General features: G+C 44.9%; 1 protein-coding gene and 3 non-coding genes across 4 annotated transcripts; 2 read left to right on the top strand and 2 right to left on the bottom strand.

Moving 5' to 3' along the window:
• Positions 1–3,628: 3,628 nt before the first annotated feature.
• LOC144675047 (uncharacterized) lies at positions 3,629–4,803 on the bottom strand. Its single transcript, XM_078536109.1, has 2 exons — positions 4,449–4,803; positions 3,629–4,364 (listed from the first exon to the last, which is right to left on the bottom strand). The coding sequence occupies exons 1-2, from the start codon at positions 4,801–4,803 to the stop codon at positions 3,766–3,768; spliced, it is 954 nt and encodes a 317-aa protein (XP_078392235.1). The 3' UTR covers positions 3,629–3,765.
• A 16,781-nt stretch (positions 4,804–21,584) lies between these two features.
• Positions 21,585–21,657, top strand: trnak-cuu (transfer RNA lysine (anticodon CUU)). Its single transcript has one exon. It is a non-coding gene; the product is annotated as a tRNA-Lys (tRNA).
• Positions 21,658–22,795: 1,138 nt separating this feature from the next.
• On the bottom strand, positions 22,796–22,867 carry trnae-cuc (transfer RNA glutamic acid (anticodon CUC)). The gene has a single exon. It is a non-coding gene; the product is annotated as a tRNA-Glu (tRNA).
• Positions 22,868–26,004: 3,137 nt separating this feature from the next.
• Positions 26,005–26,086, top strand: trnaf-aaa (transfer RNA phenylalanine (anticodon AAA)). Its single transcript has one exon. It is a non-coding gene; the product is annotated as a tRNA-Phe (tRNA).
• Positions 26,087–27,800: the final 1,714 nt, after the last annotated feature.

Raw genomic sequence — 27,800 nt, forward strand, 5'->3', positions numbered from 1 at the left:
GTATCGAACTCGGGGAGAGACACTGTAAGGTTCTTGAGCAAATTGATCTAGGGAGTGACAAGGTATTGGAGGTGTTGGCAGGCTTAAAAGTGGACAAATTTCCAGGTCCAGATGATTTGTGTCCCAGACTGCTGAGGGAGGCAAGGGAGGAGATCGCAGGGGCTCTGACACAAATTTTTAATTCCTCTTTGGCCAGGGGGAAGGTGCCAGAGGACTGGAGAACAGCTAATGTGATTCCGCTATTTAAGAAGGGTTGTAGAGATAAGCCAGAGAACTTCAGGCCAGTGAGTCTCACATGAGTGGTAGGGAAACTATTGGAGAAAATTCTGAAGGAGAGAATCTATCTCCTCTTGGAGCGGCAAGGTTTGATCAGGGATAGTCAGCATGGCTTCGTCAGAGGGAGGTCATGCCTAACAAATTTGATTGAATTTTTTGAGGAGGTGACCAGGTGTGTAGATGAGGGTAGTGAAAGTTGATGTAGTTTATATGGATTTCAGCAAAGCCTTTGACAAGGTCCCACATGGGAGACTGATAAAGAAGGCAAATGCACATGGGATACAGGGTAATTTGATAATGTGGATTCAAAATTGGCTTAGCTGTAGGACTTAGAGTGTGATGACAGAAGGATGCTTCAGTGACTGGAAGCCAGTGTCCAGTGGCGTACCACAGGGATCTGTGCTTAGTCCCCTATTATTTGTCATTTATATAAATGACATAGATGACTATATGGGGGTTAGGATTAGTAAATTTGCGGATGTCATAAAGATTGGCCGGGTGGTTAACAGTGAGGTTGAGTGTCTTGGGCTACATGAAGATATAGATGGAATGGGCAGATAAGTAGCAGATGGAATTTAACCCTGAAAAGCGTGAGGTGATACACTTTGGAAGGAGTAATTTGACAAAGAAGTATTCAATGAACGGCATGAAACTAGGTAGTTCTGAGGAACAAGGGGACCTTGGTGTATGTGTCCATAGATCTCTGAAGGCAGAGGGGCATGTTAGTGGGGTGGTGAGAAAAACATATGGGACACTTGCCTTTATCAATTGAGGCATAGATTCTAAAGGTAGGGAGGTCATGTTGGAGTTGTATAGAACCTTAGCGAGACCACAGCTGGAGTACTATGTGCAGTTCTGGTCGCCACATTACAGGAAGGATGTGATTGCACTGGAGGGTGTGCAGAGGAGATTCGCCAGGATGTTGCCTGGGAAGAAACATTTCTATTATGAAGAGAGGTTGGATAGATTTGTGTTGTTTTCTTTGGAGCGGAGAAGACTGAGGGGCAACCTGATCATGGTGTACAAGATTATGAGGGGCATGGATAGGGTGGATAGGGAGCAACTGTTCCCCTTACTTGAAAGGTCATTCACAAGGGGACATAATTTCAAGGTGAGGGGCAGGTGGTTTAGGGGGGGCGTGAGGAAAAGATTTTTTACCCAGAGGGTGGTGACAGTCTGGAATGCACTGCCTGGGAGCGTGGTGGAGGCGGGTTGCCTCACATCCTTTAAAAAGTACCTGGATGAGCACTTGGCATGTCATAACATTCAAGGCTATGGGCCAAGTGCTGATGAATGGGATTAGGTAGGTAGTTCAGGTGTTTCTCACGTGTTGGTGCAGACTCGATGGGCCAAAGGGCCTCTTCTGCACTGTGATTCTGTGAACATGTAATCATGTTTATCTAATTTTACTTCCGAACACAGATTCATGGCCTCAATTTGTTTCTTCCTCCCATCTCCTGAACTCTATCTCACAATGTAATGTTGGTGAGTGATTGTTGATGGTTCCGGAAACCAAAAGGAAGTGAGATCAGAGGTCAGAGGACCAAGAGAGCAGCGAGTTCTGTAACAAATCTCAGGGCATGAGGGCTGAACCTGAGTTGACCTGTCAAGTGAGTCTGTGGTAAACCTTGGTTACCAATTTATCTTTTCAACTTAAAACTGCCTTTTCACTTTCAGTCAGGAACAGATCACAGTTTTACACAAATTTCTGACTTGACAGCTCATTTCCAGCATTCACCGTTGTTCTTCCTGACCCTAAACACAGTTGGAAAGGAGCCTTCTGATCCGTGTCTAGGAGCTCTGAATCATGGAAGAGAGAGACTGGGACACATTTCTTACACACCTCAGGATTAACCCACACGGGACTTTGCTGTCGGTGAAGAGAGATGAGAAAGACCAAAGTGCCGTTTGTCCCTCTCAGTGTGACCCTGAAGGACTGTGTCCAGGTTGAAGTTCTGTTCCTACTGTATGATCCATGACCCAGATTGTCCTTTCTGAGCTCCAACCAGGTGATGTTAAACACCCAGGTGGGAAAGACAGAAATCTACAACAATGTGTTAAACGAAAACTGATTTGTTTGACATATTTCCAGAATATCAAACTCCAGGCCAGTCACAGGGGTTAATAACATCAGCAGAATTCAGTCCTGGATGTAACAGCAGCAACAACAGTAGAATCCAACCTCAGCAGTCACTCATGTGCCAGCAGCTGAGACGACTGAGTGAATCTCTTCCCACACACAGAGCAGGTGAACAGCCTCTCCCCAGTGTGAATGTGTTTGTGTGTCAGCAGATACATTTTGCTTTGAAAGCTCTGAGAAATGGCCAGAAGTTTGAAAAGATTCCTTATTAGTGTGAAGAAGTTGACGTGTATTGAGGTGGGATAACTCTTCTCACATACACGGAGCAGGTGTATGGTCTCTCCCTGGTGTCAGTGCACTGGTGGACCCTGAGTTCACATGATCGCCTGAACCCAGTCTCACAGCGAGAAATCACGAGCGGTCTCTTGTCACTGTTGATGGAACATCAGCTCCACGGATCTTTTATAACACTTCCTGCGATCCAGGCATTTAAAATATCTTCCATTGGTGTGAAATCACTGATGTGCCAACAGGTTAGATGAATCAGTGAATCCCTCCCCACACATAGAGCATGTGAATGACCTCTTCTCAGTGTGAACTCTCTGGTGTTGCAGCAGGATGGACAATCACCTGAACCTCATCCTGCAGTGAGAGCAGATAAATGGAGTGGAACCGGAGAGAATGCACTGGTGAACCATCAGTGAATGCGGGCTTTTAAAGTTCTTGGTACAATCTAAGCATTTGAACCCTTTCTCTCTTCAGTATGAACTAAGTCATATGTGTGTTTGTGCGCGTGTGTGGCGGCTGCATGGACAAAGCTGTGAGTTAGGACTCAGACAAAGGGGAAGTTTGACCCTGTGGGCTAGTGGAAGGGAGGGAAGCAGCAGAGGCAGCTGATCGGATTGTCTCAATCTTAGTGAAAAAGAAGCTCCATGAGTTTCTCACACTTGTTGTTGGGGGTGAGGATGGAGGAAACAAGGGAGAGGGAGAGCCCTTCAAAAGAAATGAACTTGTCTTTGAGATAAAAAAAAGACTTGCCACAATGTGTATAACACAAAGCTGATTTAAGTGATTTTAATAATTGTAGTGAATATAATTCATATGTTTTGGAATATAACTTTTAGTTTCAGGAATTAAAGTTTCAAATGTAAATAAATGGGGGCATCAGGTTAAGAAACTGCTGAACACAAAACTGGTGCCAATGCGGCTGAAGATGTGGGTAATGGAGAGGAACTGGCTTGTGTTAGAGATATTAAAAGACTCAACTCGATCTGTTTAACACAACCTGATTTATTTGACTTTCATCCAGAATACTTATAACTGGGCTGGGGTTTATTAACATCAGCACAAACAGACCCCAATGAGCTTCAGTCCTGGATGTGATTAACAGCAAAATCCAATCACTGTAGTCACTTGTGAACTCGCTGGTGTCTCAGCAGGTTAGATGAGTTAATGAATCCCTTCCCACACTTGGAGCAGGTGAACGGCCTCTCCCCGGTGTGAACTCGCTGGTGTACAATGAGTTGAGATGGCCACCTGAACCCAGTCCCACAGTGAGAACACCTGAACGGTCTCTCGTCAGTGTGAACACGTTGATGGGACATCAGGTCCCCAGAACATTTATAGCACTTCCTGCAGTCTGGGCATTTAAAAGGTCTCTTGTCAGTGTGAACTCGCTGGTGTGACTGCAGGTGGGTTGAGGTAGCGAATCCTTTCCCACAGTTTGTGCAGGTGAACGGCCTCTCACCTGTGTGAACTCGCTGGTGTCTCAGCCAATGGGATGAGGTAATGAATCGTTTCCCACACTTTGAGCAGGTGAATGGCCTCTCCCCAGTGTGAGTGCGCTGGTGTTCAGTGAGGTGCACTGGCCTCCTGAACCCAGCCCCACACTTAGAGCACCTGAATGGCCTCTCATCAGTGTGAACCCGTTGATGACGAATCAGCTCCCCGGAACTTTTATAGCACTTCCCACAGTCTGGACATTTAAAAGGTCTCTCGTCAGAGTGAACTCGCTGATGTGTCCGCAGGTTCGATGACTGAGTGAATCCCTTTCCACACTCAGAGCAGGTGAATGGCCATTCCCCAGTGTGACTTCTGTGGTGTCTTTGTAAGTTGGATGACCTAGTGAATCCCTTCCCACACACGGAGCAGGTGAATGGTCTCTCCCCAGTGTGAACCCGCCAGTGTCTCAGCAGATCAGATGACAGAGTGAATCCCTTTCCACACTCAGAGCAGGTGAATGGTTTCTCTCCAGTGTGGCTGCGCTGATGAGTTTCCAGCTTAGACAGGAAATTGCATTCGTTCCCACAATCCCCACATTTACACGATATCTCCCCATTGTGACTGCGCTTGTGTCTCGACAGACCAGATAATCGGCTGAAGCCGCGTCCAGACACAGAACAGATGTGCGGTTTCTCCCCACTGTGAACGGTGCTTTTTCCTTCCATGTTCAAAATCCGATTTTATTCAGATTACGATAAATTGGGTGACTCTGTGAGATCTTGGTGTGATGTTTGGTTTCAGTTTCCCGACTGTAAATCCTCTCCTTCTTACCCCCTGTGAAATTGATTCAAAACAGAAAAAAAGGGAGTGAGAGAGAACCCACAAAAACACAAAGGCAGGTTGTGAAATTGAGCTGAATGAATCTGGTAACCTGTGGGGCCGGCACTGGGAAAATTGACCATCAAAGCTGCTGGACCCAGCTCGTTCACTAATGCACATCAGGACAGGGAACCTGCCAACTGGCCAGAACCAATACAAAAGTCCAGCATCTATGAGATGAAAGAGAGAGGGAGATGAGAGAGGCAAAGGGTGAAGGAGAAGGATTTTGTATGTCTACAACTCGACCAGAACTTTGACAGAATCTCCCAATCCCTCAAACTCCACTAGCTAGAAGGACCAGGGTAGCAGGTGTATGTGAACACCATCACCTCCAAGTTCCCTCCAAGTCACACATAGACATGACTGTCTGACATCTGGTCCTGGATGAACACAAATTTCCTCCATTTAAATATTGGGAAGACTTAAGTCATTGTCTTCAGTCCTGTTAGGATATAGAGTTAGTTTAATTATGTTATCTTTATTTTTGTAGGCATTAGGAATGAGTCTTAGCTTTAAAGTTTAGGTTTGTTTTGTTTTTCTGTATCTGTGTGTTAAGAAAGATCAAATGTTTTAGTTTCATCTTAAAAGGCTGTTGCATTTCTAATGAGACGTTTACAATCTATATAAAGTAAAAGTTAATACGCAAGAGGAGAAACAACATTGCTGTTGCCTAGCACCTGGGGTGGGGGGAGGGAGGCGGGGGTGTACAGATACGCAGGTTCCTCCCTCAGATACACACACAGAAGAAGAAAGGCAGCAGTTTTATTTGGAACCTGTTGGAGTTCAGCTGGTTTTGAACTTTCTGCCAGCGAGACTGGAGCAAAGTGGACAGATAGAAGTTCCAAACTGAAGAAAACCCCTAAAAATCCAGGAGAATGGAAGAGGGGGAAGTCCAAAGAAGATCTTCTGGACAAAGGAAGGACAGGAACCTGGGAAAACATCCTGTTAAGTGAAGTTAAGAGTGAGGGGCAGAGAGAAAGTCTCCAAGCTTCAGTTTTTAAGTGAGAAAAGTTTGCAAGAAGCAAGAAGGTTTAAAGAGCCAACTGAAGGTCTGTATCTTTGCTATGGGCATGTGAAGCAGTGGTGTACTGTTGATGGCTGAGTTGGTGAGAGAGAGTGCATGGAAGACAACTCGAATGAATATGGTTACCCAGGGAAGAAGAACATCAGAAGGAGAGTTCGAAACCCTGGAGGTGAACCCTTGTGGAAGGTGTCTGAGAGAAAAGGTCAGTTTGGGAGAAGATTCCAAGGCAAGGTTTTGGAAAGTGGAGAGTGGAAACTCTCGTGTGAAGGACGGAATTCAGTGAAACTGGTTGCCTCACGGTGAGACAAGCGTCTGGGGGAAGTTGAGGAGAGATCCATAGCATCTGGTTGAGGTGACATCTGTCATTTGAGGTCAGAGTGTGGTGTGTCTGACTACACGGTGCTATAGGTTTATATGGACTAGGTATTTACTGTGTACATTAAAGTATAAGATAGCTTTTGTGACTTGAGTTATCCTTAAAAATCTGTATACATCTGTAAAGGTAAAGGTGTGAGTGAAGGAACATTGCCTACCTTGGCTCATCTACTGCTGAAACTCATCCATTCCTTTGTTCCCTCTAAACCGGACTATTCCTAGCTGCCCACATAAAGATGGAGTGATTTAAAACTTTGCTTCCCGTGGCCTTACTCACACTAATTCTCGTTCATCCAACACCCCTGTGCTCACTGAGCTACATAGGCTCCTGGTTAAGCAGAACCTGAAATGTTTAAATTCTCATTCTTGTTTTCAAATCCATCAAGGACCTCGCCCCTCACTATTTCAATAATATCCTACATCGCTCCAAGATATCTGTGGTCATCCGATTCTGGCCTATTGAGCATCCCTGATTTTAATTGACCCACCATTGGTGACCGTGCCTTCAGCTGCCCAGGCCAGAAGCTCTGGAATTCACTCCTTAGACCTCTCTGCCTCTCTCTCATCCTTTAAGACTCTCCATAAAACCATCCCTTTGACCAAACTTCTGATCATCTGCCCTGACGTCTCCTTATGTGCCTCAGTGTCAATTATTGGAATGTAATATTCCTGTGAAATACTTTGGAATATTTTATAATATCCAGCGTGCTATATAAATACAACTTGTTGTTGTTGGTTTGGACATATATCATCACTGAGTGAAAATTATGTAACTCTTACCAAACAGCACCTTAACCACAGTGGCTGCAGCTGTTCAGGAAGATGGCCCACCAACATCTGACCAACAGACAACTGGGAATTGACAACATTTGCTCGTCTTGTTACCCAAATACCAAGAATGGAGTTAACAAAAAAATCTCGGATCAAAAGGCACCGTAGAAATATTTGTTACTAAGAGAATGTTCTTAAATGAATTGATAGTGTCTGTTTAGCAACCGAATCTCCCCCAGAATCTACCTCCCTTGACAGTCTCACGTTGGAAATTGACTGTGTTCCAAAATCCTCGGGGTGAAATACATTCCAGCCCAAACTGATGCAACAAATAAAGACCCCCATCCAACACCCACCAAATTCAAACCGGCTCCGAATTGGTCTGTCTGCGTTTTTGGCTCGGTTCTAAAAAATCAATAAAATGAAAGCAAAACTCTTCAAGGCTGGGTCTGAAATTAAGAGATAAAATACTTTAAATACCTAGCAGGTCAGGCGGCATTACCCGATTAAGAAACAGATTAAGATTGGCCTTCGGATTGCATGAAAACTCTCAGCGACAGCAGATGAGTAATGGCGGCCAGCTCTCCCACAATGCCATGCGCCCCAGAAAACGCTCTATCGAAAAGTTGTTAATTTTCTTATTGAAGATCAGTTGTCGCAATGTGCAGGTGGCAACAATGGCGCAGAGAGAGTTAAGGAGGTGAAGAACTGCAGGCATAAACAGGAAGACAACAGATTTGCAGACTTCACGGATAAATTGAAAATTAGATTCAAAACAGTGGAGCTAATGCGGGTTCTGTCCCTGCTGATGGAGATAGACCGTATTCGAACCCGCGGAACATCCTGGGTAGGATCAGCCGCCATTATTACAGATAAAAGCAAAAAACTGTGGATGCTGGAAATCCAAAACAAAAATAAAAATACCTGGAAAAACTCAGCAGGTCTGGCAGCATCTGCGGAGAGGAACACAGTTAACGTTTTGAGTCCGTATGACTCTTCAACAGAACTAAGTAAAAATAGAAAAGAGGTGAAATATAAGCTGGTTAAAGGCGGGGGGGGGGGGGCGGCGGGGGGACAGGTAGAGCTGGATAGTGGGCCAGTGATAGGTGGAGATTGCCGCAAAATGTCATAGACAAAAGTCAAAGAGGTGTTGAAGGTTGTGATATTATCTAAGGAATGTGCTAATTAAGGGTAGAAAGCAGGACAAGCATGGTACAGATAGCCCTAGTGGGGGTAGGTTGGGGTGAAGGGAAGGGATCGAAATAGGCTAAAAGGTAGAGATAAAACAATGAATGGAAATACATTTAAAAATAATGGAAATAGTTGGGAAAAGAAAAATCTATATAAATTATTGGAAAAAAAGGGGGATCGGAAAGGGGGTGGGAATGGAGGAGAGAGTTCATGATCTAAAATTGTTGAACTCAATATTCCGTCCAGAAGGCTGTAAAGTGCCTAGTCGGAAGATGAGGTGTTGTTCCTCCAGTTTGCATTGAGCTTCACTGGAACAATGCAGCAGGCCAAGGACAGACATGTGGGCATGAGCAGGGTGGTGTGTTGAAATGGCAAGCAACAGGGAGGTCTGGGTCATGCTTGCGGACAGACCGAAGGTGTTTGGCAAAGCGTACACCCAGTCTGTGTTTGGTTTCTCCAATGTAGAGGAAACCGCATTGGGAGCAGCGAATGCAGTAAACTAAATTGAGGGAAGTGCAAGTGAAATGCTGCTTCACTTGAAAGGAGTGTTTGGGCCTTTGGACGGTGAGGAGGGGGAAGTAAAGGGGCAGGTATTGTTTTATCTCTACCTTTTAGCCTATTTCGATCCCTTCCCCCCACCACACCCCACCCCCACTAGGGCTATCTGTCCCTTGCTCGTCCTGCTTTCTACCCTTAATGTCCCCATGATCACATTTCTTAGCTAATATCACCACCCTCAACACCTTTGTCCATTTGTCTATGACATTTTTTGGCAATCTCCACCTATCACTGGCCCTGTATCCAGCTCTAGCTGTCCCACGCACCCCCCTTAAACCAGCTGATATTTCACCTCTTGACTATTTTTCCTTAGTTCTGATGAAGACTCATTCAGACTCAAAACGTTAACTGTATTCCTCTCTGCAGATGCTGTCAGACCTGCTGAGTTTTTCCAGGTATTTTTGTTTTTGTTCTAGATTTCCAGCATCCGCAGTATTTTGCTTTTATCTTGGAAATCCACATTCTCTCCTCCTGCTACTTGGACCAGGATAGCCGCGCATGCGCCCTGCTGCACATTGTCCCCTATAAAGATGGCGGCCGTTACCCCGGGCCACGCGAAGGGAGAAATCCAGAATTCTGCGGCCCGTTTTCTGCAAACACAAGACCGGAACCTTGTTATTTGGGGTCTGCGGCCTGCACTGTGTTTTTATGAAGCCTCCCTGCCCACTCCGCTGGCTCCATTCCTCCTCACACACTCACTAACTCTGTTCGTTTCCTCCACTCGAAATTGTCTCACTCGCTCTGAGCACCTTCGGCCACAGACCAGCACTACGCATGCTCATGTATCTGGACGGAAGGCGCATGCGCATTGCGCTCACACTCTGATGCGCATGTACAGGGAGCTGCTAAAGTGTGGATAGGGCACATTCTGCTCCCATTTGAATGCTGGGTAGTTGCGCCGCCACTGAAAAGCCAGTTTTATGAACTGAAAATTGTGTTTTGTGACCCGATGACGATTGAAGCCCAGAGCCAAGATATAACATCATGAAGTCAATTGATGTGACAAACAAAGTGCACACGCCCTCTGCCATAGTTCTGTCCTGGGTGTAAATAACTGCAGAATGACTCCCTATAGTTAGAGGTGAACTCACTGGAGTTTCAGCAGGCGATGTGAACAAATGATTTTTCTTTCCATACACAGAACATTTAAACTCTGTCTTGTCAGTAACATCCGAACAAGGAGCAGGAGTAAGCAATTCGGCCCCTCGAGCCTGATCCATCATTTAATAAGACCATGGCTGATCTGATAGTAAACGCAGATCTGCATCTAATAACCTATCACCTCTTTGCTTATGATGAATCCATCCACCTCTGCCTTAAAAGTATTCAAAGACTCTGCTTTCACCACCTTTTCAGGAAGAGAGTTCCAAAGACTCACCATCCTTTGAGAGAAAATAACTCAGCCTCACCTCTGTTTAAATAGGCGACCTCTTATTTTTAAAAAGTCAGAGAATGACTAGATTTCTGCACGGGGCCAGTGGAAAGTACAGTTAACATGATTGCCAAGGAGTGAGGAAGTGAATTTGCAATTCAAGAGCACCTTGTTTGTACATTTTCCAGATTAAAATTCAGTTGAATTTATTGTTCTCCATCATAAGCGTATTCAAGATGGAAATCCATTAATATTTGGACTTTCAGCGAATCAATGGATATGGAACGGGAGGGGGGTGGGGGAGGGGAAGTAGAGTAGAGGTGGAAGATCATTCAATGTTGGAGCAGGCTCAAGGGGACGGACTGTCTACCCCTGCTCTTATTTCTGGTGTTCTTTTGATCAACACTGTGAATCATTTCCAATCAAGCACGGCCGATTCAGCACCCACCCTTTCACCTCCTCCCTACCAACATTCCATGTCCCCAAACACACTTTCCAGGTGGCAAAGTGATTTTCTTGTACTTCTTGGTATCTAGTGATACGTACTCACTGCTCACGATGTGACCTACTCTACACTGTGGAGACCAAATACCGATTGGGTGACTGCTCTATGGATCCTGAGCTTCAAGCCATTTACCAGTTACATTCTCCACCCACTCCCTATCTGACCTCTCTGTCCTCAGCCTCCTGCATTATTCCAATGAATCTTAATGGAAGCTGGAGGAACAGCAGCTCATCTTTGATTAGAGACTTTACAACCTTCCAGGCTCAACATTCATTTCAACAATTTCAGATCATAACTACCACTCCCATTTTTTTCATACAGTAGGTGCTGGTGATGATTCTGCTGTCACCATTTGTACTTCCTCTGGGCCTATTTTTTGTTTCTCCTCTTGTCCCATTAGTCGATTTCCTTGTCTCTGATGTTGCCTTGCATTATCCTCCCGTTTGTCATTTAATCGCTCCAGCCTTCCATCCTATCACAAGACCGTTTGTTCTTTCCCCCTCTCGCTCTCTCTTTTTACTGACTCTGTATTTGTTTGTAAACTATAGAATCTCTAAATTCTTCCAGTTTGGTTAAAATGTCACCAGCCTGAAACATTCACTCTGTTTCTATCTCCATAGAAGCTGTTGCCCTGCTGAGTGTTTCCAATGTTTTCTGTTTTGAGGTCGGATTTCCAGTATCTGCAGTATCTTCTTTTTGGATCACAGTGGATCAGTTTTCTGAATTATCGTTCCCTGTTTAGAGGTGAAGAAGGAGCTTTTGAAGAATGAGACAATAACTGTCCCCCTGTTCGACATGAAACTAAACTCACTGTTAATTCCTCCTCCGTAACAATTGTAAACACAAAGCTTCCAGCTGGGATTGAACCGGGGACTTTCTCATGTAAAGTAAAGGTGATAATCAGTGCACTAGGGAAATGAGTGTGAATCCCCCCCGGACAGAGGGGAACTGACCATCCATCTCTAGCTCTAATTCCCAAACAGAAAATGCTGCCAAGAATCAGCAAGTCAGGCTGAGTCTGCGGCCGCTCTCACCATTTGAAACCGTCACAATGCCCGGCTGATTGAAGGAAGCTCCGGACCAATAGAAAGAGCCGGAGGACCAAACGGGAGCGGCTGGTCCTCCAACCAATCGGAGTGAATGAGGGGCGGGGCCGGGCTGGGAGTGAAGCATGCGCAGTATGAGTAATGGCGATTGAGAGATGGATCTTTCTGTGAACCACAAGCTGTGAGTGGGTGAATAGCGGGGCGGAGGGAGCGATGGGTCCGCCAGGTGGGCGGAGAGGCTTCGCAAATATGTTGTATAAGCAGCAAACCCCGAGAATGATGACAGGGAGACCGTCACCTGTTTGTAGCGAGCGAGGCCGCAGCTTTTTCACAGTTACCGACGCGGGGCAGGTAGTCGCCATCTTTGTTGGAGGCAATGTACATCAGGGCGCATGCGCGGCCGCCATCTTTGTAGGGGGCAATGTTTTTGGAATCTTTTCAACGATGACACAATGGGAACAACTTGTCCATCAAACTGCTTCACGCTTTGAGTTACAATGTCTTATTGTTGAGGCGGAACAACGGTATATGTCCAAGTCAGTAACAATAATTTACAATGTGCCTGTAACATAATAAAACTTCACAAGGCATTTCACAGAAATGTTGACACTGAGCCACATAAGGAGATATTAGGGCAGGTGACCAAAGGCTTGGTCAGAGAGGTAGGTTTTAAGGAGTATCTTAAAGGGGAGAAAGTGAGGTGGAGAAGTTTAAAGAAGAAATTCCAGAGCTTGAGGCCTAGACAAATAAAAGAACGGTCACCAATGGTGGAGCGATTAAAATCAGGTATGTTCAAGAGGCTGGAATTAGATAAGTGTCGATATCTCGGAGGAGTGTGTGGCTGGAGGGGGTTACAGAGATAGAGATGATTACAGCCATGGAGGAAAACAAGGATGAGAATTCGAAAAGGTGCTTCTAAAACAGGGATCTTTGTAGGTCAGTGAGCACAGAGGTGATTGGTGAACAAGACTTGGTGCAAGTAAGCACATGGGCAGCAGAGTTTTGGATGACTTGAAGATTACAGGGAGATTGAATGTAGGAGGCCAGCCGGCCAGGAGTGCATTAGGATAGTAAAGTCTAGAGGTAACAAAGAAATGGATGAGAGTTTCAGCAGCAGATGAGCTGATACTGGGGTGGAGTCAGCAGATGTTACTGAGGTGGAAATAGGTGGTCTTGGTGATGATGTGGATATGTAGCTGGAAGCTCATCTTGGGGTGAAATATTTCACCATGGTTGTGAACAGTCTGGTTCAGTCTCAGACAGTTGTCAGGGAGAGGGATGGAGTCAGTGGATCGGGAGTGGAGTTTGTAGTGGGGACTGAAGACAATGGCTTCAGTCTTCCCAACATTTAACTGCAGGAAATTACTGTTCATCCAGTACTGGATGTCAGACAAGTCAGGACGGTATGTGACTTGGAGAGCAACTTGGAGGTGATGGTGTTCACATACACCTGCTACCCTGGTCCTTCTCAGGGGTAGAGGTTGAAGGTTTGGGAGATTCTGTCAATGCTCTGGTTGTGTTGCAGATGTTTGAAATGTTTCCCCTTCCATCTTTCTCTCTCTCTCTCTCTGTATCTCTCTTTTTTTTTATTCGTTTAGGAGGGAATGATGGATCCTGCAGTGGGATGGATGTGGGCTTCACTGGCTGGGCCAGCATTTCTTGCCCATCCCCAGTTGCACTTGAGAAGCTGTTGGTGAGCTGCCTTCTTGAACCACTGCAGTCCATGTGGTGTAGGTACACCCACAGTGCACTTAGGAAGGGAGTTCCAGGATTTTGGCCCAGCAACAGTAAAGGAATGGTGATATGTCTCCAAGTCAGGGTGGTGAATGAATTGGAGGGGAATTTCCAGGCGGTGGTGTTCCCATCTATCTGCTGCTCTTGTCCTTCTAGATGGTAGTGGTCGTGGGTGTGAAAGTTGCTGTCTAAGGAGCTTCGTTGAATTCCTGCAGTGCATCTAGCAGATGGTACACACTTCTGCTACTGTGCGAAGGTGGTAGAGGGAGTGAATGTTTGTGGATGTGGTGCCAATCAAGCAGGCTGCTTTGTCTGGAATGGTGTCAAGCTTCTTGAGTGTTATGGGAACTGCACTCATTCAGGCAAGTGGAGAATATTCCAACACACTCCTGACTTGTACCTTGAGGATGGTGGACAGGCTTTGGGGAGTCAGGAGGTGAGTTGCTCATCGCGTGATTCCTAGCCTCTGATCTGCTCTTGTAGCCACAGTATTTATATGGCTAGTCCAGTTCAGTTTCTGGTCAATGGTAACCCCCAGGATGTTGATAGTCGGGGATTCAGTGATGGTAATGCCGTTGAATGTCAAGCGATGGTTGGATTCTCTCGAGTTGGAGATGGTCATTGCCTGACACTTGTGTGGTGCAAATGTAACTTGCCACTTGTCAGCCCAAGCCTGGATATTGCCCAGGTCTTGTTGCATTTGGACATGGGCTGCTTCAGTATCTGAGGAGTTACGAATGGTGCTGAACATTGTGCAATCATCAGCGAACATCCCCACTTCTGACCTTATGATGGAAGGAAGGTCATTGATGAAACGGCTGTTATTATAAGAAAACATGCGATCTTGTGAGTATATAAAGAGTATAATTTGCAAAGCTAAATAAATCCCGAAAAGATAACTCGTTCTGATCTCTATATGAGAATCCAAAGTTTAAACTTTCCTTGTTACGGATATAAGAATTCTACAGTCAGTAAGGATATCCATCAAATATGAAAGTAATATTTCCTTAACCTCCAGAATGTGAGATTCACTCCGTTCAGAACAGTTCTGAAGTCAATCGACGAGAACCTGATGAATCCCCCTGACAAATCTAAAGATTCAAGTTTGGGTTGAGATATTTATAATGAATTTTGGGGTTGTATAGTTAATGGTATAAGATGCCCATTTGATCACTAACAGACCACCTCTAATTAGTATTCTATATTTGGTGAAAGGACCACCTATTATAATGAGGGTGCCCATTCAATTTCTAGGAAATGTTATTTTGAAATAATTCCTGAAAACTGGACTTCCCGTAAAAGTCTTGTTGGTCAATGTTGCTGAGTCAAGGTATTGAGATAATGAAAATTGGGGCTGAGTATTTCATTTCTCTGTTTTGGGGTTTTAATTATCAGAGCCAGTATTTTAGCTTGTGTCAGTGTCATAGCAAGAACCATGAAATCCCATTTTTTTAGGTGTGTGTATTTCTCATCAGTAAACTCACCTTTGTTGTGAGGGGATTTAACCTCGCTACTTTTACGAACTAGTTTTGACCTCTGTTAAATTATGTTTCACTGTGAATTTACCCAGAGTAACCTTCAACAAAAGATTCCTGTATTAATTCCATATTATTTGACCATTATTCCCTCAAGCCCTTCCCTGAAGGACACGAGTGAACCAGTTGGGTTTTTATGACAATCCAGCAGTTTTCATGGTCACTTATTCCTAGTGCCAGCCCCACAAATTCCCAGATTCATTCAGCTCAATTTCACAACCTGCCTTTGTGTTTTTGTGGGTTCTCTCTCACTCAATTTTTTCTGTTTTAAATCAATTTCACAGGGCATTAGAAGGGGAGGATTTGCAGCCGGGAAACCGAAACCAAACATTACATCAGGATCTGATGGAGTCACCCAATTTATTGTAACCTGAGTATCACTGGATTTTGAACATGAAAGGAAAAAGCACCGGTCACACTGGGGAGAAACCATACGCGTGTTCCGTGTGTGGACGAGGCTTCAGTCAACCATCTAGCCTTTCAAGACACAAGCAGAGTCACACTGGGGAGAAACCGTGGAAATGTGGAGAGTGTGGGAAGGGATTCCGTTACCCGTGTGAGCTGGAAGCTCATCAGCACAGTAACACTTGGGAGAGGCCGTTCACCTGCTCCGAGTGTGGGAAGGGATTTACTGATTCAACCCAGCTGCTGATACACCAGCGAGTTCACACTGTTGCGAGACCTTATAAATGCCCAGACTGCGGGAAGGGCTTTAAAAGTTCTGGGAACCTGATTCGTCATCCACATATTCACACTGACGAGAGACCGTACTGGTGCTCTCACTGTGGTACTGGGTTCAAAACATCATCTGAACTCACTGTACACCGGCGCACTCACACTGGGGAGAGGCCGTTCACCTGCTCTGAGTGTGGAAAGAGATTTACTCAATCATCCAATCTGCTGAGGCATGAGCGTATTCACACTGCGGAGAGACCATTCACCTGCTCCAAGTGTGGCAAGGGATTCACTCAGTCATCTGCCCTGCTGAGACACCAGCGAGTTCGCAAGTAATTACAGTGATTGGATTTTGTTGTTAATCACATCCAGGACTGAGCCATGTTCATTGGGGTCTGTTTCTGCTGATGTTAATAAACTCCAGTCCAGTTATAGGGGTTCATATTTTGGACAAAAGTCAAATGAATCAGCTTTGTGCTCAACACACAGTTTGTCGAATCTTTGTATTATCTCCAAAACAAGTTAGTTCCTTTTGAAGTTCTCCCCCACTCCCCGCTCTCCTCCATCCTCATCTCCAACAGCAAGTGTAAGGGGCTTATGGAGCTTCTTTGTCACTGACATTGAGACAATCCGATCTGCTGCCTCTGCTGCTTCCCTCCCTTCCACTAACCCACCGGGACAAACTGTCTCTAAAGTTCCTCTCAAGTCTCTAAACTGTCTGAGCCCTGAACCCACATCTTCCTTTAGTTTCTCTCCCATCTCCCCTCCTGCTCTCTCAGTGTTCATCTTGTCCATGAGAACCACCTCCTGCTCCATTGACCCTATTCCCACTAAACTGCTGATCACCCAACTTCCCCATGTTCACTGAGATTGTTAACAGTTCTTTCTCTCAGGTACTGTCCCTCTCTACTTAAAATCTGTCATTCTCACCACCCCACCCTGCCAAAAAACAAACCTTTGACCCCACCATCCTTGCAAATTACTGCCCCACCTCCAACTTCCCTCTCCTCGCCACACTGTTTCAACATGCTGTCACCTCCCAAATACTGCGATTCTCAGTGTGAACAGGGTGGGATGTGTTTGGAGACAGGATGTCCCAGATCTCCACCCTGGGATTCTCAGTGTGAATAGGGTGGGATGTGTTTGGAGACAGGATGTCCCAGATCTCCACCCTTGGATTCTCAGTGTCAACAGGGTGGGATGTGTTTGGAGACAGGATGTCCCAATTCTCCACCCTGGGATTCTCAGTGTGAACAGGGTGGGATGTGTTTGGAGACAGGATGTCCCAGTTCTCCACCCTGGGATTCTCAGTGTGAATAGGGTGGGATGTGTTTGGAGACAGGATGTCCCAGATCTCCACCCTGGCATTCTCAGTGTGAATAGGGTGGGATGTGTTTGGAGACAGGATGTCCCAGATCTCCACCCTTGGATTCTCAGTGTCAACAGGGTGGGATGTGTTTGGAGACAGGATGTCCCAGTTCTCCACCCTGGAATTCTCAGTGTGAACAGGGTGGGATGTGTTTGGAGACAGGATGTCCCAGTCCTGCTGCTGTACTCATTGTATGGTGTATATTTTATTTTACTGTAACTTACAAAATGTTCATTTGGCTGTGTTGAATTCAATCTGACATCTACCTGCCCCATTTACTAACCTGTGTGTTCACACTGAATCACTCACAGTCCTCTTCACAATTTCCCACACTTCCTATTTTCCTTCACCTTTGGTGTAGTTGAATGGAATATATCAAGCTGGTATCACTGTCTGTTCTCGGGAATCGAAAGTGTAGTGGAGGCTCTTAACTTGATAGCTTCTGGAGATATTTGTATCGTTGTTTATGAACTGTTTTGTGGATGTATTTGATATTCTGGCCACTACTGCAGACCAATGCAGTGGGGGTAAAGTAAAGATATTTTGACAAAGACCCAGTTTGACCCTCTGATAAGATTGCCTGAAAGACTAAGAACAGCAGGTCTGGCAGCACCGGTGGAGTAGAGCACAGTTGACGTTTCGAGTCCTCAGGACCCTTCAACAGAATCTCCCAGTTGAGGAAATACCCGGGGAGCGGGGTGATGTCACCGTGTAATTGTTGATGTGTGATGATGTCACAGTGTAATTGTCGATGTGTGATGATGTCACAGACACAGAACATCTGGGTCTGTGCAAACCAGTGATCACCACACATTATGAAGGATGTGAGGGTCCTTGAGAGGGGGCAGAGGAGATTTATCAGAATGGGTCGAGGGATTTTAATTGTAAGATTAAATTCAAGAAACTAAGGTTGTTCTCCTTGGAGTAATGGAGCTTGAGGGGAGATTTGATAGAGGTGTACAGGATTATGAAAGGTAGTTAAATTAAAGCTGTTCCCATTAGCTGATTATGAAAGGATTAAGGGACAGAGATTTAAGATTTTAGGTAAGATCCACAATATGAGGAAGAGATTTTTTACCCAGTAACTGAAAATGACCTCAATGCTTACATTCAAAGGCTGGTGCTATTCAGGTCCTGGTGAATCAAGTGACTTTCAGATTTTGTCGTGATGTTTGGTTTCAGTTTCTCATCTCCCTCAAGTATCCCTTGAGTTCCTCCTCTTCTAACATCCTGTAAATGGAATTCAAAAAATCGATCACGGTCAATCCAGGATTGAAATTCAGAAAGAACAAACGTTTCTCTTGGTTTGAGTTTGCTGTGTGTAAATCATCCCCTTCTAACGCCCTGCAAAAGGAGTTTCCAAAATCCATCCCTGTCAGTCCAGGGTAGAAATGCACAATATTCTCTCCTCCTGCTACCTGGACCAGGATGACCGCGCATGCGCCCTGCTGCACATGGCCCCCTATAAAGATGGCGGACGTTACCCCGGGCCTGGCGAAGGGAGAAATCCAGAATTTTTCGGCCCGTTCTCTGCAAACACAAGACCGGTACCTTGTTATTTGGGGTCTGCGGCCTGCACCTTGTCTTTATGAAGCCTCTCTTCCCACTCCGCTGGCTCCATTCCTCCTCACACACCCACTAACTCTGTTAGTTTGCTCCACTCGACATTCTCTCACCCGCTCTGAGCAGCTTCAGTCACAGACCAGCACTGCGCTTGCTGATGGATCCGACCGCAATGCGCATGCCCCACCACTCAGCTCTGCGCAGGCTGTTGTGAAGATAGGGCATATTCTGCCCCGCAGGGAATGCTGGGTGGCCACTCCGCCATTGAAAGATCCCGTTGTAGAACAGAAACCTCTGTCCTGTAATCAGAATACGATGAGTGCCATAGAGGAAAGACATAAAATTGTTGAATCAATGATGCAGTGGCCAAATTGCTCCGGGGTCCACCGCAATTCTCGCCTGGATGCAGAACAAACCCCGACAGTTAGACCTGAACTCAGTGTAGTCTCAGCAGATGGGGTGAGCTAGTAACATTTCCCCCGATACGTGGAACATTTAAACCGTGTCTTTCCAGCATCTCTACTCTGATTGTGGATCAAATTTTTTGAACTTTTAAAGTTGGAGTGTTAACATGTGGGCAAACTGAATAAAGCCCTTTGCACATGTGAAGTATCTGAATGGTCTCCCACCAGCAAGACTGTGTTGCTGTGTCAGTAAATAGGATGAGAGTGAATCCCTTTCCAATTTTAACTGGTGAACAATCTGTTTACAGTGTGAGTTTACCTACACATTTTCAGCTCAGTAATGGATCTCGAAATCGACTGGTAATGGGTTCCATATTCTTAGCACTACATAGGAAAAAGGAGGAGGAGTAGGCCATTCGGCCCCTCAAGCCCGCTCCGCCGTTTAATAAGATCATGGCTGACCTGATAGTCACCTGAAATCTGTATCCCACCTATCACTGATAACCTATCACCCCCTTGCTTCCCAAGGATATATCGACCTCTGCCTTAAAAATATTCAAAAACTTTGCTTCTACAGCCTTTTCAGGAACAGCGTTCCAAAGTTTCACGACCCTCTGAAAGAAAAAAAATCGCCTCATCTCCATTTTAAATGGGTGACCCCTTGTTTTTAAACAGCGATTCTGAGTTCTAGATTAGCTCCCAAGAGGTAACATCCTCTCCAAATCCGCCCTGTCAAGTACCGCGAGGATCTTATATGTTTCGCTGATCAGGTAAAGTAAAGCAAAAATACTGCAGATGCTGGTTATCTGAAATAAAAACAGAAAATGCTGGAATTCTCAGCAGATCTGGTAGTGACTGTGGAGAGAGGCATAGTTTTCATTTCAGGTCTGTAACCTTTCATCAGATTGTACTGCATCTGAAATGTTAATCATGCCTCTCAAACCAAAGATGCTGCCAGATATAGTAAGGGAACTCAAGAAGGAAGTGAAAATCCCTTTTGAGGAATGGAATCCAATGCGAATGAAGGGTGAACTGCCCGACTGACCAGAGAAAGTCAAGGCACCTTTCCCTTCTTTAAGACGCTGGAACAGTGAGTCTAATGTTATCAGTGAAATTAACTGATTTGAGACATTGAAAGGATTCTCGTTACTGCACATCAGGAATTCAAACCTAATATCGGCTTCGGGACAATCAGAATGCTTGGTATCAGACAAGACAATGAAAGGATCGAAGGGAATTGGCACCGGTTGTAGGAGAGCTGGTTCCCGGTGACATGGATGTGTCTGCAGTGGGTGGGATCAGACTGTTTCCATGTATCTGGAATGAATGTCCCACCCTTTATTTTGGAAGAGTAAAACTGATAGAGCGCAATAGCTATCTGGGTAGCGGCAATCTGAAGATTGGACTCACTGACACCCTGGTTAGGATTCCATGTCAGTTGGGTTTGTGTAATTGTCTGTGGTGCAATGGGTCAGCGTGTTTAGCCTGTTAACTGAAAGGTTGGTCTTTCAAGACCACCCAGGGGGTGAAGATTTTTATTGTTTTTCCCCCTCTTCACCAATCATTGTCACACAGTTCCGGATTGTCATTGGGTACTTGGGCTGCAGGATATCATCCCCAAAACGGTGGCAGGTCTTTTGTTGTCCAGTGAGCTCCCACAAAAACAGCTTCTTTTTTAAAATTACGTTTTCTGTCAAATACAATGAGAAAAGATTTGGACCCACTATGTACCTTCATTTAACCCATCAGAAATTCATGAAATTGTTGGAATCAAACAAACCCATCGATTATTCTCTCTTCTTCAGCTTCACAGTGAGTGAGACATGGAAAAGCAGAAATATTCCGGCCCCGCACTGTCCAATCACCCGCTGCCAGCAGAAAGCAGCGACTGCAGCTTCAGTCAACAGGTTACTGGCCATCCCTGGGACGAGAGATACTCCAACCCGGGCCACACCTACCAATACACCGAGCACAGGCTCAGGAAAATGCAGGTACAATATATCCCGGTCACTAAACCTCTGAGCAGCATTTACAGATTACCCGAGTGCGTGAGGCACAAATAAAAGTCACACAAACTTTCTAATTCTTTTCACTGTAAAATTCCTTTATTTTATGGAAAAGCTGACTGTTGTGAATCTGAAAATGAGCACCGTGGGATTTGTGTTACGAGTGACTTGTTTACCATTGTTTGTCCGTCAGGTTTGCAATTCAGTTTGTGTTGGATAATGAAATGAACCTGATTTCAAAATGAGGGTGGAAAGCAGGTAAATATTAAATGCAGGAGAAAATCCTGAGGAAAATGGATCACAGTATTTGGAAGGAGGTGCAGCTAAGAAGTGGAAGATGTGAATGATGTTATTGATGATTGAGAGGAATGCAGTGCAACCTTGGGGCTTTTGTAGGCCGATTACATCCCACACTTTAAAATTCAGACCAAGCTGAGGTATCAGGTGGAAAGCAACAGGTTTATCCATGTATGTTGGGATACGAAGCAGTCTTTCACATTCCTGGCTAGCTCAGTTGGTAGAGCACGAGACTCTTAATCTCAGGGTCGTGGGTTCGAGCCCCACGTTGGGCGATGTAATATTTTAAAAATCTGTTTAAGAGTCGTACGGTCTGGAAACATTGACCCCGTTTCTCCCTCCAGCTGCTGAGTTTTTCCAGCATTTCCTGTGTTTGATTCAGATTTGCAGTAATTTGTTTTATCTTTTTACTTCTAAATCTTGTTGCTTTAAAAAAAACACCAACCAATCACTGCGGCTCCTGTGAAACTTTCATCACGGAAAGCAACTGACACATGTCAAATTCAAAGCACTTTATTGTCGCATCTCTTCCTGCTTCTGTCCCTGTATCGCCGCCAGCTCCCTCTGTCCGTCCAGCTCCCAGGTCAATTAGCTGCTCGATGAAGACACAGCCAGTTCGTGGGAATGGGTAAAACTCGTGGGTAAAGAGACACCTGGATCTCATCTTCCTGATTCTCCCAGATGCTGATTACAGGAAGGTGCACAGTGCCTATTATCCACAGTCACTCTCCTCCCAGTTGTTCAGCTTTTTAATTGATTTTCACACTGGATTTCAATGTGAAGAAAGCAGTGCTGTGATAAGCTTATATTGTTCAGCAGATATACTGCAAGAAGGTGCATAACAGGCTGATGATAACAGTGCTCTTTGGATGCGGTGAGCTCCAGGGAAGGATTGGCACCATTAATGTGTCGCTCAATCAGTTTCGTGACAAATCTCGTGCTGGAAATGACAAGAAAGCTCACTGAATTTGCTCCGTGTTTTGGTTTCAAAAGAGCTGAATACAAGGTAAGAAAGTGCATCTCGCTCGAGTGGGTTAGAAAATGGCTGTTGGGAAACATAAAATTATAGAAAGTTACAGCACAGAAAGTGGCCATTGGGCCGGGCGTGCTGCTTTCAAAGAGCAGTTGTGATTGGTTGATCCATCAGGAGTGATATTTGTGCCAGTGCAAACAGGAGGCAGCAAGATTTCTACTTCTCCCAGCCATATTTTGCCTCACACCAACATTTCTATAGTCAGTGCTTTGCAACCAGCCCTTCTCCTCTCCTCTTCCTTCACTGCCACTCAAGAATGTGATGTTTTCCAGATCTGAGGCGAAACTTAAACTCTCACTCCTTTGATTCTGGTGGAGTTTGTAAACGTTTCTAATCAACGAGTAATCAACACTCGTTTCAACAAATTCAATAAATCTACATTCCCTGACAGGGAATCGAATCCGGGCCACGGCGGTGAGAGCGCCGAATCCTGACCACTAGACCACCAGGGAAGTTGCACTAGTTTGTTTCGATTCGGCTTATCTACGCTGCTTTTGCCTATTATTTTTCAGTTCCGATCTCTTTCACCACAAAACTGCCTGTTCAGGTTCAAGATAAACGACTTCTTCAGCCAATGAAAACAACAGTTGCTGTGAGCTGGAACATGAAATTGACAGTGAGGTGAAATAGTGCCACAAGCTGTCCATGTGAAACTTTCAATTTCCAAAACCCTCCACCCTATTCGCTGTTCGTCCAATGGAAGCCCCAATCCAGAGTCACTGGACATCAGGGAAACTGCCATTAAGGCTTGACATTTGGATTATGGAGGCAACTTTTGACCTTTTTTTTTCATTCCCGATCTCCTTCACCAGAGACAACTTTCTCTGACCAAATGGTCTGTTTAGGTTGAACACAAGTGATTTCTTCACCAATGATTAGAACCAATGCTGTTAGCTGGAACATGAAATCGATACTTTCCTCCTTTAAAACAGTTCTTAAAGCCTCCCCCTTTGACCGAGCTTTTAGTCACCTGAACGAATATGTGGCTCGGTGTCACACTTTGTTATATAATGATCCTGGGGAACGCATTGTGACGTTTCAACAGGTTAAAGGCGCTTTATACATACAAATTGCTGCTGTTATAGGATATACGTAGAAAGGGCCAGTCTCCTGCTTTATCTTTGACGCTGATAGTTTTCTCATCGACATTTTAACTTGAGCTAATGTGAATCAAGTTTACGACGTTAAAATAAGTTTTAACCCCCTCAGGGAACTGAACCACATTGACAATCGCAGAGGAACAGACACAGAGAGATATACACCGAGAGTGACAGAGGCCTAAGGAGAGACACACACCCAGAAAGCAAGGCTGTCACCAACTTGGCTCAGTGTTTGTTCCATTTCCGAAAGCAAATTTCCTGAATGCTGACAAATGAATGGAAATCAGAAAATACGGACATATTTGAATCGGTTTCCTTCTAATTAATTGATAATTAACTTGGTTAAAATCACAAATGGTGAAAACTTTAGTCAGCAGGATGCCAACCGTCGTTTTCATATTTACAACAAACGTAAATTATCGAACTTTCACTTACTCGAATAAACAAGCCAGGATAATGCTCTTGCCAGGTTTCAAACCGCAGCTTCATCATATGTGATGCGAATATGATCCCACTCGCCTCTATAAACCCTGCGCTGTAAAGATCCCAATGGAGCTGTCTGGAATGTTAAGCGGTGACGTCATGCAGGAGCACTTTGGGTCTTTGTTTTGAAGAAATGGAATTCGGCTGTTCTCATTAGGAATGCTGGAGACAGACTGATCAACAATGTCCTCATCAAATGGCACAGCTCAGTAAGAGGCCCTTACACCCATCGTGTCTATGTCAGTTTTGTACAAAGAGCTTAATAATTAATGACAATTTCCTTCTCTTTCTCCTTAGCCCTGTTTTTTTCGCTTTCAAGCCATTGAACAATTCCCATTTGGAAATCGATGTTAAGAAAACCAATATTAAAAGCTTCAGCTGGTTCCTCACCTGAGCAAATACGTCATCCTTGCTCCAGGGACTGACGTTTGCAGTGCTTTACTTTGGTCAGAAGTTCAAGGCAATATAATTTGTAGGCTAACCTGTATCTTGTTTTTTTATTCATTCACATGATGTGGGCTTCGCTGTCCGGGCCAGCATTTATTGTCCATCCCTAATTGCCCTTGGGAAGGTGGTCTGCCTTCTTGAACCGCTGCAGTCCATGTTGTGTAGGTACTTCCACTGTGCTGTTAGGAAGGGAGGTCCAGGATTTTGACCCAGTGACAGTGAAGGAACGGCGATATATTTTCAAGTCAGGATGGTGAGTGAATTGAAGGTGATGGTGTTCCTATCTATCTGCTGCCCTTGTCCTTCTAACTCGGAATGGGAGTGGGTTTGGACGCTAATGTCTTAGTAGCCTTGGTGAATTGCTGCAGTGCATCTTGTAGACGGTGCACACTGCTGCTTCTGTGCATCGGTGGTGAAGGGAGTGAATGTGGATGTGGTGCCAGCCAAGTGGACTGCTTTGCCCTGGACGGTGTCCAGCTTCTTCAGTGTTGCGGGGGCTGCACTCATCCAAGCAAGTGAGGAGTATTCTATTACACTCCTAACTTGTGCCTTGTAGATGGGAGACAGGATTTTGGGAGTCAGGAGGTGAGTTACACGTTGCACGATTCCTAACCTCTGACCTGCTCTTGTAGCCACCGTATTTATATGGATAGTCCAGTTCAGTTCCTGATCAATGGGAACCCCCAGGATGTTGATAGTGAGGGATTCAGTGATGGTGATGCCATTGAACATCAAGAGGCGATGGTTGGATTCTCTCGTGTTGGAGATGGTCATTGCCTGTCACTTGTGGGGTGCAATTGTTACTTGCCACTTGTCAGCCCAAGCCTTGATATTGCCCAGATCTTGCTGCATTTGGACATGGACTGCTTCAGTATCTGAGGAGTCGGGTATGGTGCTGAACATTGTGCAATCATCAGCTAACTTCGCCACTTCTGACCTTATGATGGATGGAAGTTCATTGCTGAAGATGGTCGGGCCGAGGACACTATCCTAAGGAACTCCTGCAGTGATGTCCTGGAGCTAAGATGACTGACCTCCAGCAACCACAACCATCTTCCTTTGTGCTAGGTATGACACCAACAAGCGGAGAGTTTCCCCCTGATTCCCATTGACACCAGTTATGTTCGGGCACCTTGATACCACACTCGATCAAATGCTGACTTGATGTCACCTCATCTCGGGAGTTCAGCTCTTTTGTTTGTATATGAACCAAGGCTGCAATGAGGTCAGGAGCTGAGTGGTCCTTACGGAACTCAGACTGCGCATCAGTGAACAGGTTATTGCTAAGTCAGTGCCACTTGATAGCACTATTGATGACCCCTTCCATTACTTTACTGATGATGGAGAGGAGACTGATGGAGCGGTAATTGGCCGGGTTGGATCATCCTCACTCTTTCTTTCCCAGTTTGATCGGGGGAACGAGGAGAGACAGTGTAAATTTCAGGGTTCCAGGGAAAAGATCAGGTAATGGCAGTGACAGGACGGGCAGAAAGACCGCTTTCTCCGCTGTAACCATTGCATGATTTCATACAAATAATAGTAGGAGGAAACAGGCTTCTGTAGTAGTGGCCAAGTGGTTGAGGCGATGGATTAAAAATTCATTGGGGTTACCCCGCGCAGGTTCGAATCCTGCCAACTACGTTTTTAATTATTTTGGGTTTAATCGTCGCACAGACAGAGCGAATTATCGTTTGAATCGAGGGAAAGCGATCCAAACACACCCGTGTTCTCTTGTTTCCGTTCATTTGTCAGCCTTCTGCAAATCTCCAGTCGGAAATGGAAAACAAAACGGAGCCAATTTGGTGACATGATTTCACTCTGGCATTTGTCTCTCCTTAGGCCTCTGTCAGTCTCGGTGTATACCTGTCTGTGTTCCTCTGTGTGGGTCAATGTGGTTCAGTTCCCTGAGGAGGTGAACACATTTTTACGAGCACAAACTGTATTCACATTAGTGGTGCAAGTTCACATTATAATGTTACAGTGAAAAATATCAGGATGAAAGAGACAAGAATAGTTTGTCTCTTTCTATGTATGGACTACAACAGCAACTTATATTTATAAAGCTCATTTTTCCTAATGAAACGTCACAAGGCGTTCCCCAGGAGCATTTTATCACAAAGTGTGACACTGAGCCACATATTCGGTCAGATGACTAAAAGCTCGGTCAAAGGGAGAGGCTTTAAGAACTGTCACAAAGGAGGAAAATATCGATTTCATGTTCCAGCGAACAGCAATGGTTCTTCTCATTGGCTGAAGAGGACACTCGTTTTCAGACGACATAGACCATTTGGTCAAAAAGACCACTTGTCTTTGGTGAAGTTTGTAAAAGTAAACTCCACTACAGTTTGGCGGCCTATCAACAACTCCCGCCAATGTTTGCTGCCTCTTGCTGTTTCTTAGCTCCACCCAAACTGATTCTGCATCTTGATCCTTCAATCTAAGATCCTCTCTCACTAATGTACCGGTCTCGTTCCTTATTAACAGTGCGACCCCGCCTCGTTTCCATTTTTGCCCATTCTTCCTAAATGACGAATACCTTTGAATATTCAGATCAACCAATCACACTGCTCTTTGGAAGCAGCACACATGGCCGAATGGCCTCTTTCGTTGCTGTAACTTTCTGTCATTTTATGTTTCCTAACACCACGGTTAAGATGAACTTTCTTATCTTCCATGTGATGCTTTGAATTCAAGACAATAGGCAAATTTATCGAGTTTTCCTATCATTTCTAGCACAGGATTTGGAACCAGACTCATTGAACGACAATTAAATGGTCTCAATCATTAGATACAGCTCACCTAGTCCAAACTGGCACCGTGAGCATCAGCCTGTTATGTACATTCTTGCTGTACATCTTCTGAGCTATAAGCTGATCACAGCTCCACTTTCTGCACATTGAAAGACAATGTGAAAATAAGCACAATTTCAAATCTTAACAAAGTGCATATTTGTGATTTTCTGTGTGTGTCAATGTGGTTTAGTTTCCCATTTTCACCACCCAATCATAATCCTTGTTAGTTCTCTGACTTCATATCAGCAAAAAAAAAACAGTTAACAGGACATTTCTCTCTTTATTTTGAGTGGAGACTGTTCAGTAACTAAACTTCTGGATGTTACAAAGTGGAGGATGATTGAAGTTTTCAGATGATCTTATTAAGTAGCTGGGAATGCTCGAGGGACCGAATGGCCAATTCCTGACCATAATTTTTTATATTCTAATTCAGTGTCAATGTTGGTGAAGACAATGTTTGTGTCTAATCTGAATGTGGTAGTGAGGCCGAGCGGGATCAGCCGCTGGTTCAGGTTTCGATCTCTCTGGTGATTTGGGCTTTACTCCCGCCGCTGCCAAACTTT

This window comes from Cetorhinus maximus, unplaced genomic scaffold (assembly GCF_964194155.1).
Source record: "Cetorhinus maximus unplaced genomic scaffold, sCetMax3.hap1.1 HAP1_SCAFFOLD_901, whole genome shotgun sequence".
NCBI classification, from domain to species: Eukaryota; Metazoa; Chordata; class Chondrichthyes; order Lamniformes; family Cetorhinidae; genus Cetorhinus; species Cetorhinus maximus.

Bases quoted from the DNA above. Each gene is read 5' to 3' on its own strand.
- LOC144675047 (XM_078536109.1), bottom strand. From the start codon at position 4,803: ATGGAAGGAAAAAGCACCGTTCACAGTGGGGAGAAACCGCACATCTGT. The intron at 4,365-4,448 runs GTCACACTGGGG...CACATCAGCGAG, and splicing joins CTTACAAAGACACCACAGAA to TTCACTCTGACGAGAGACCT.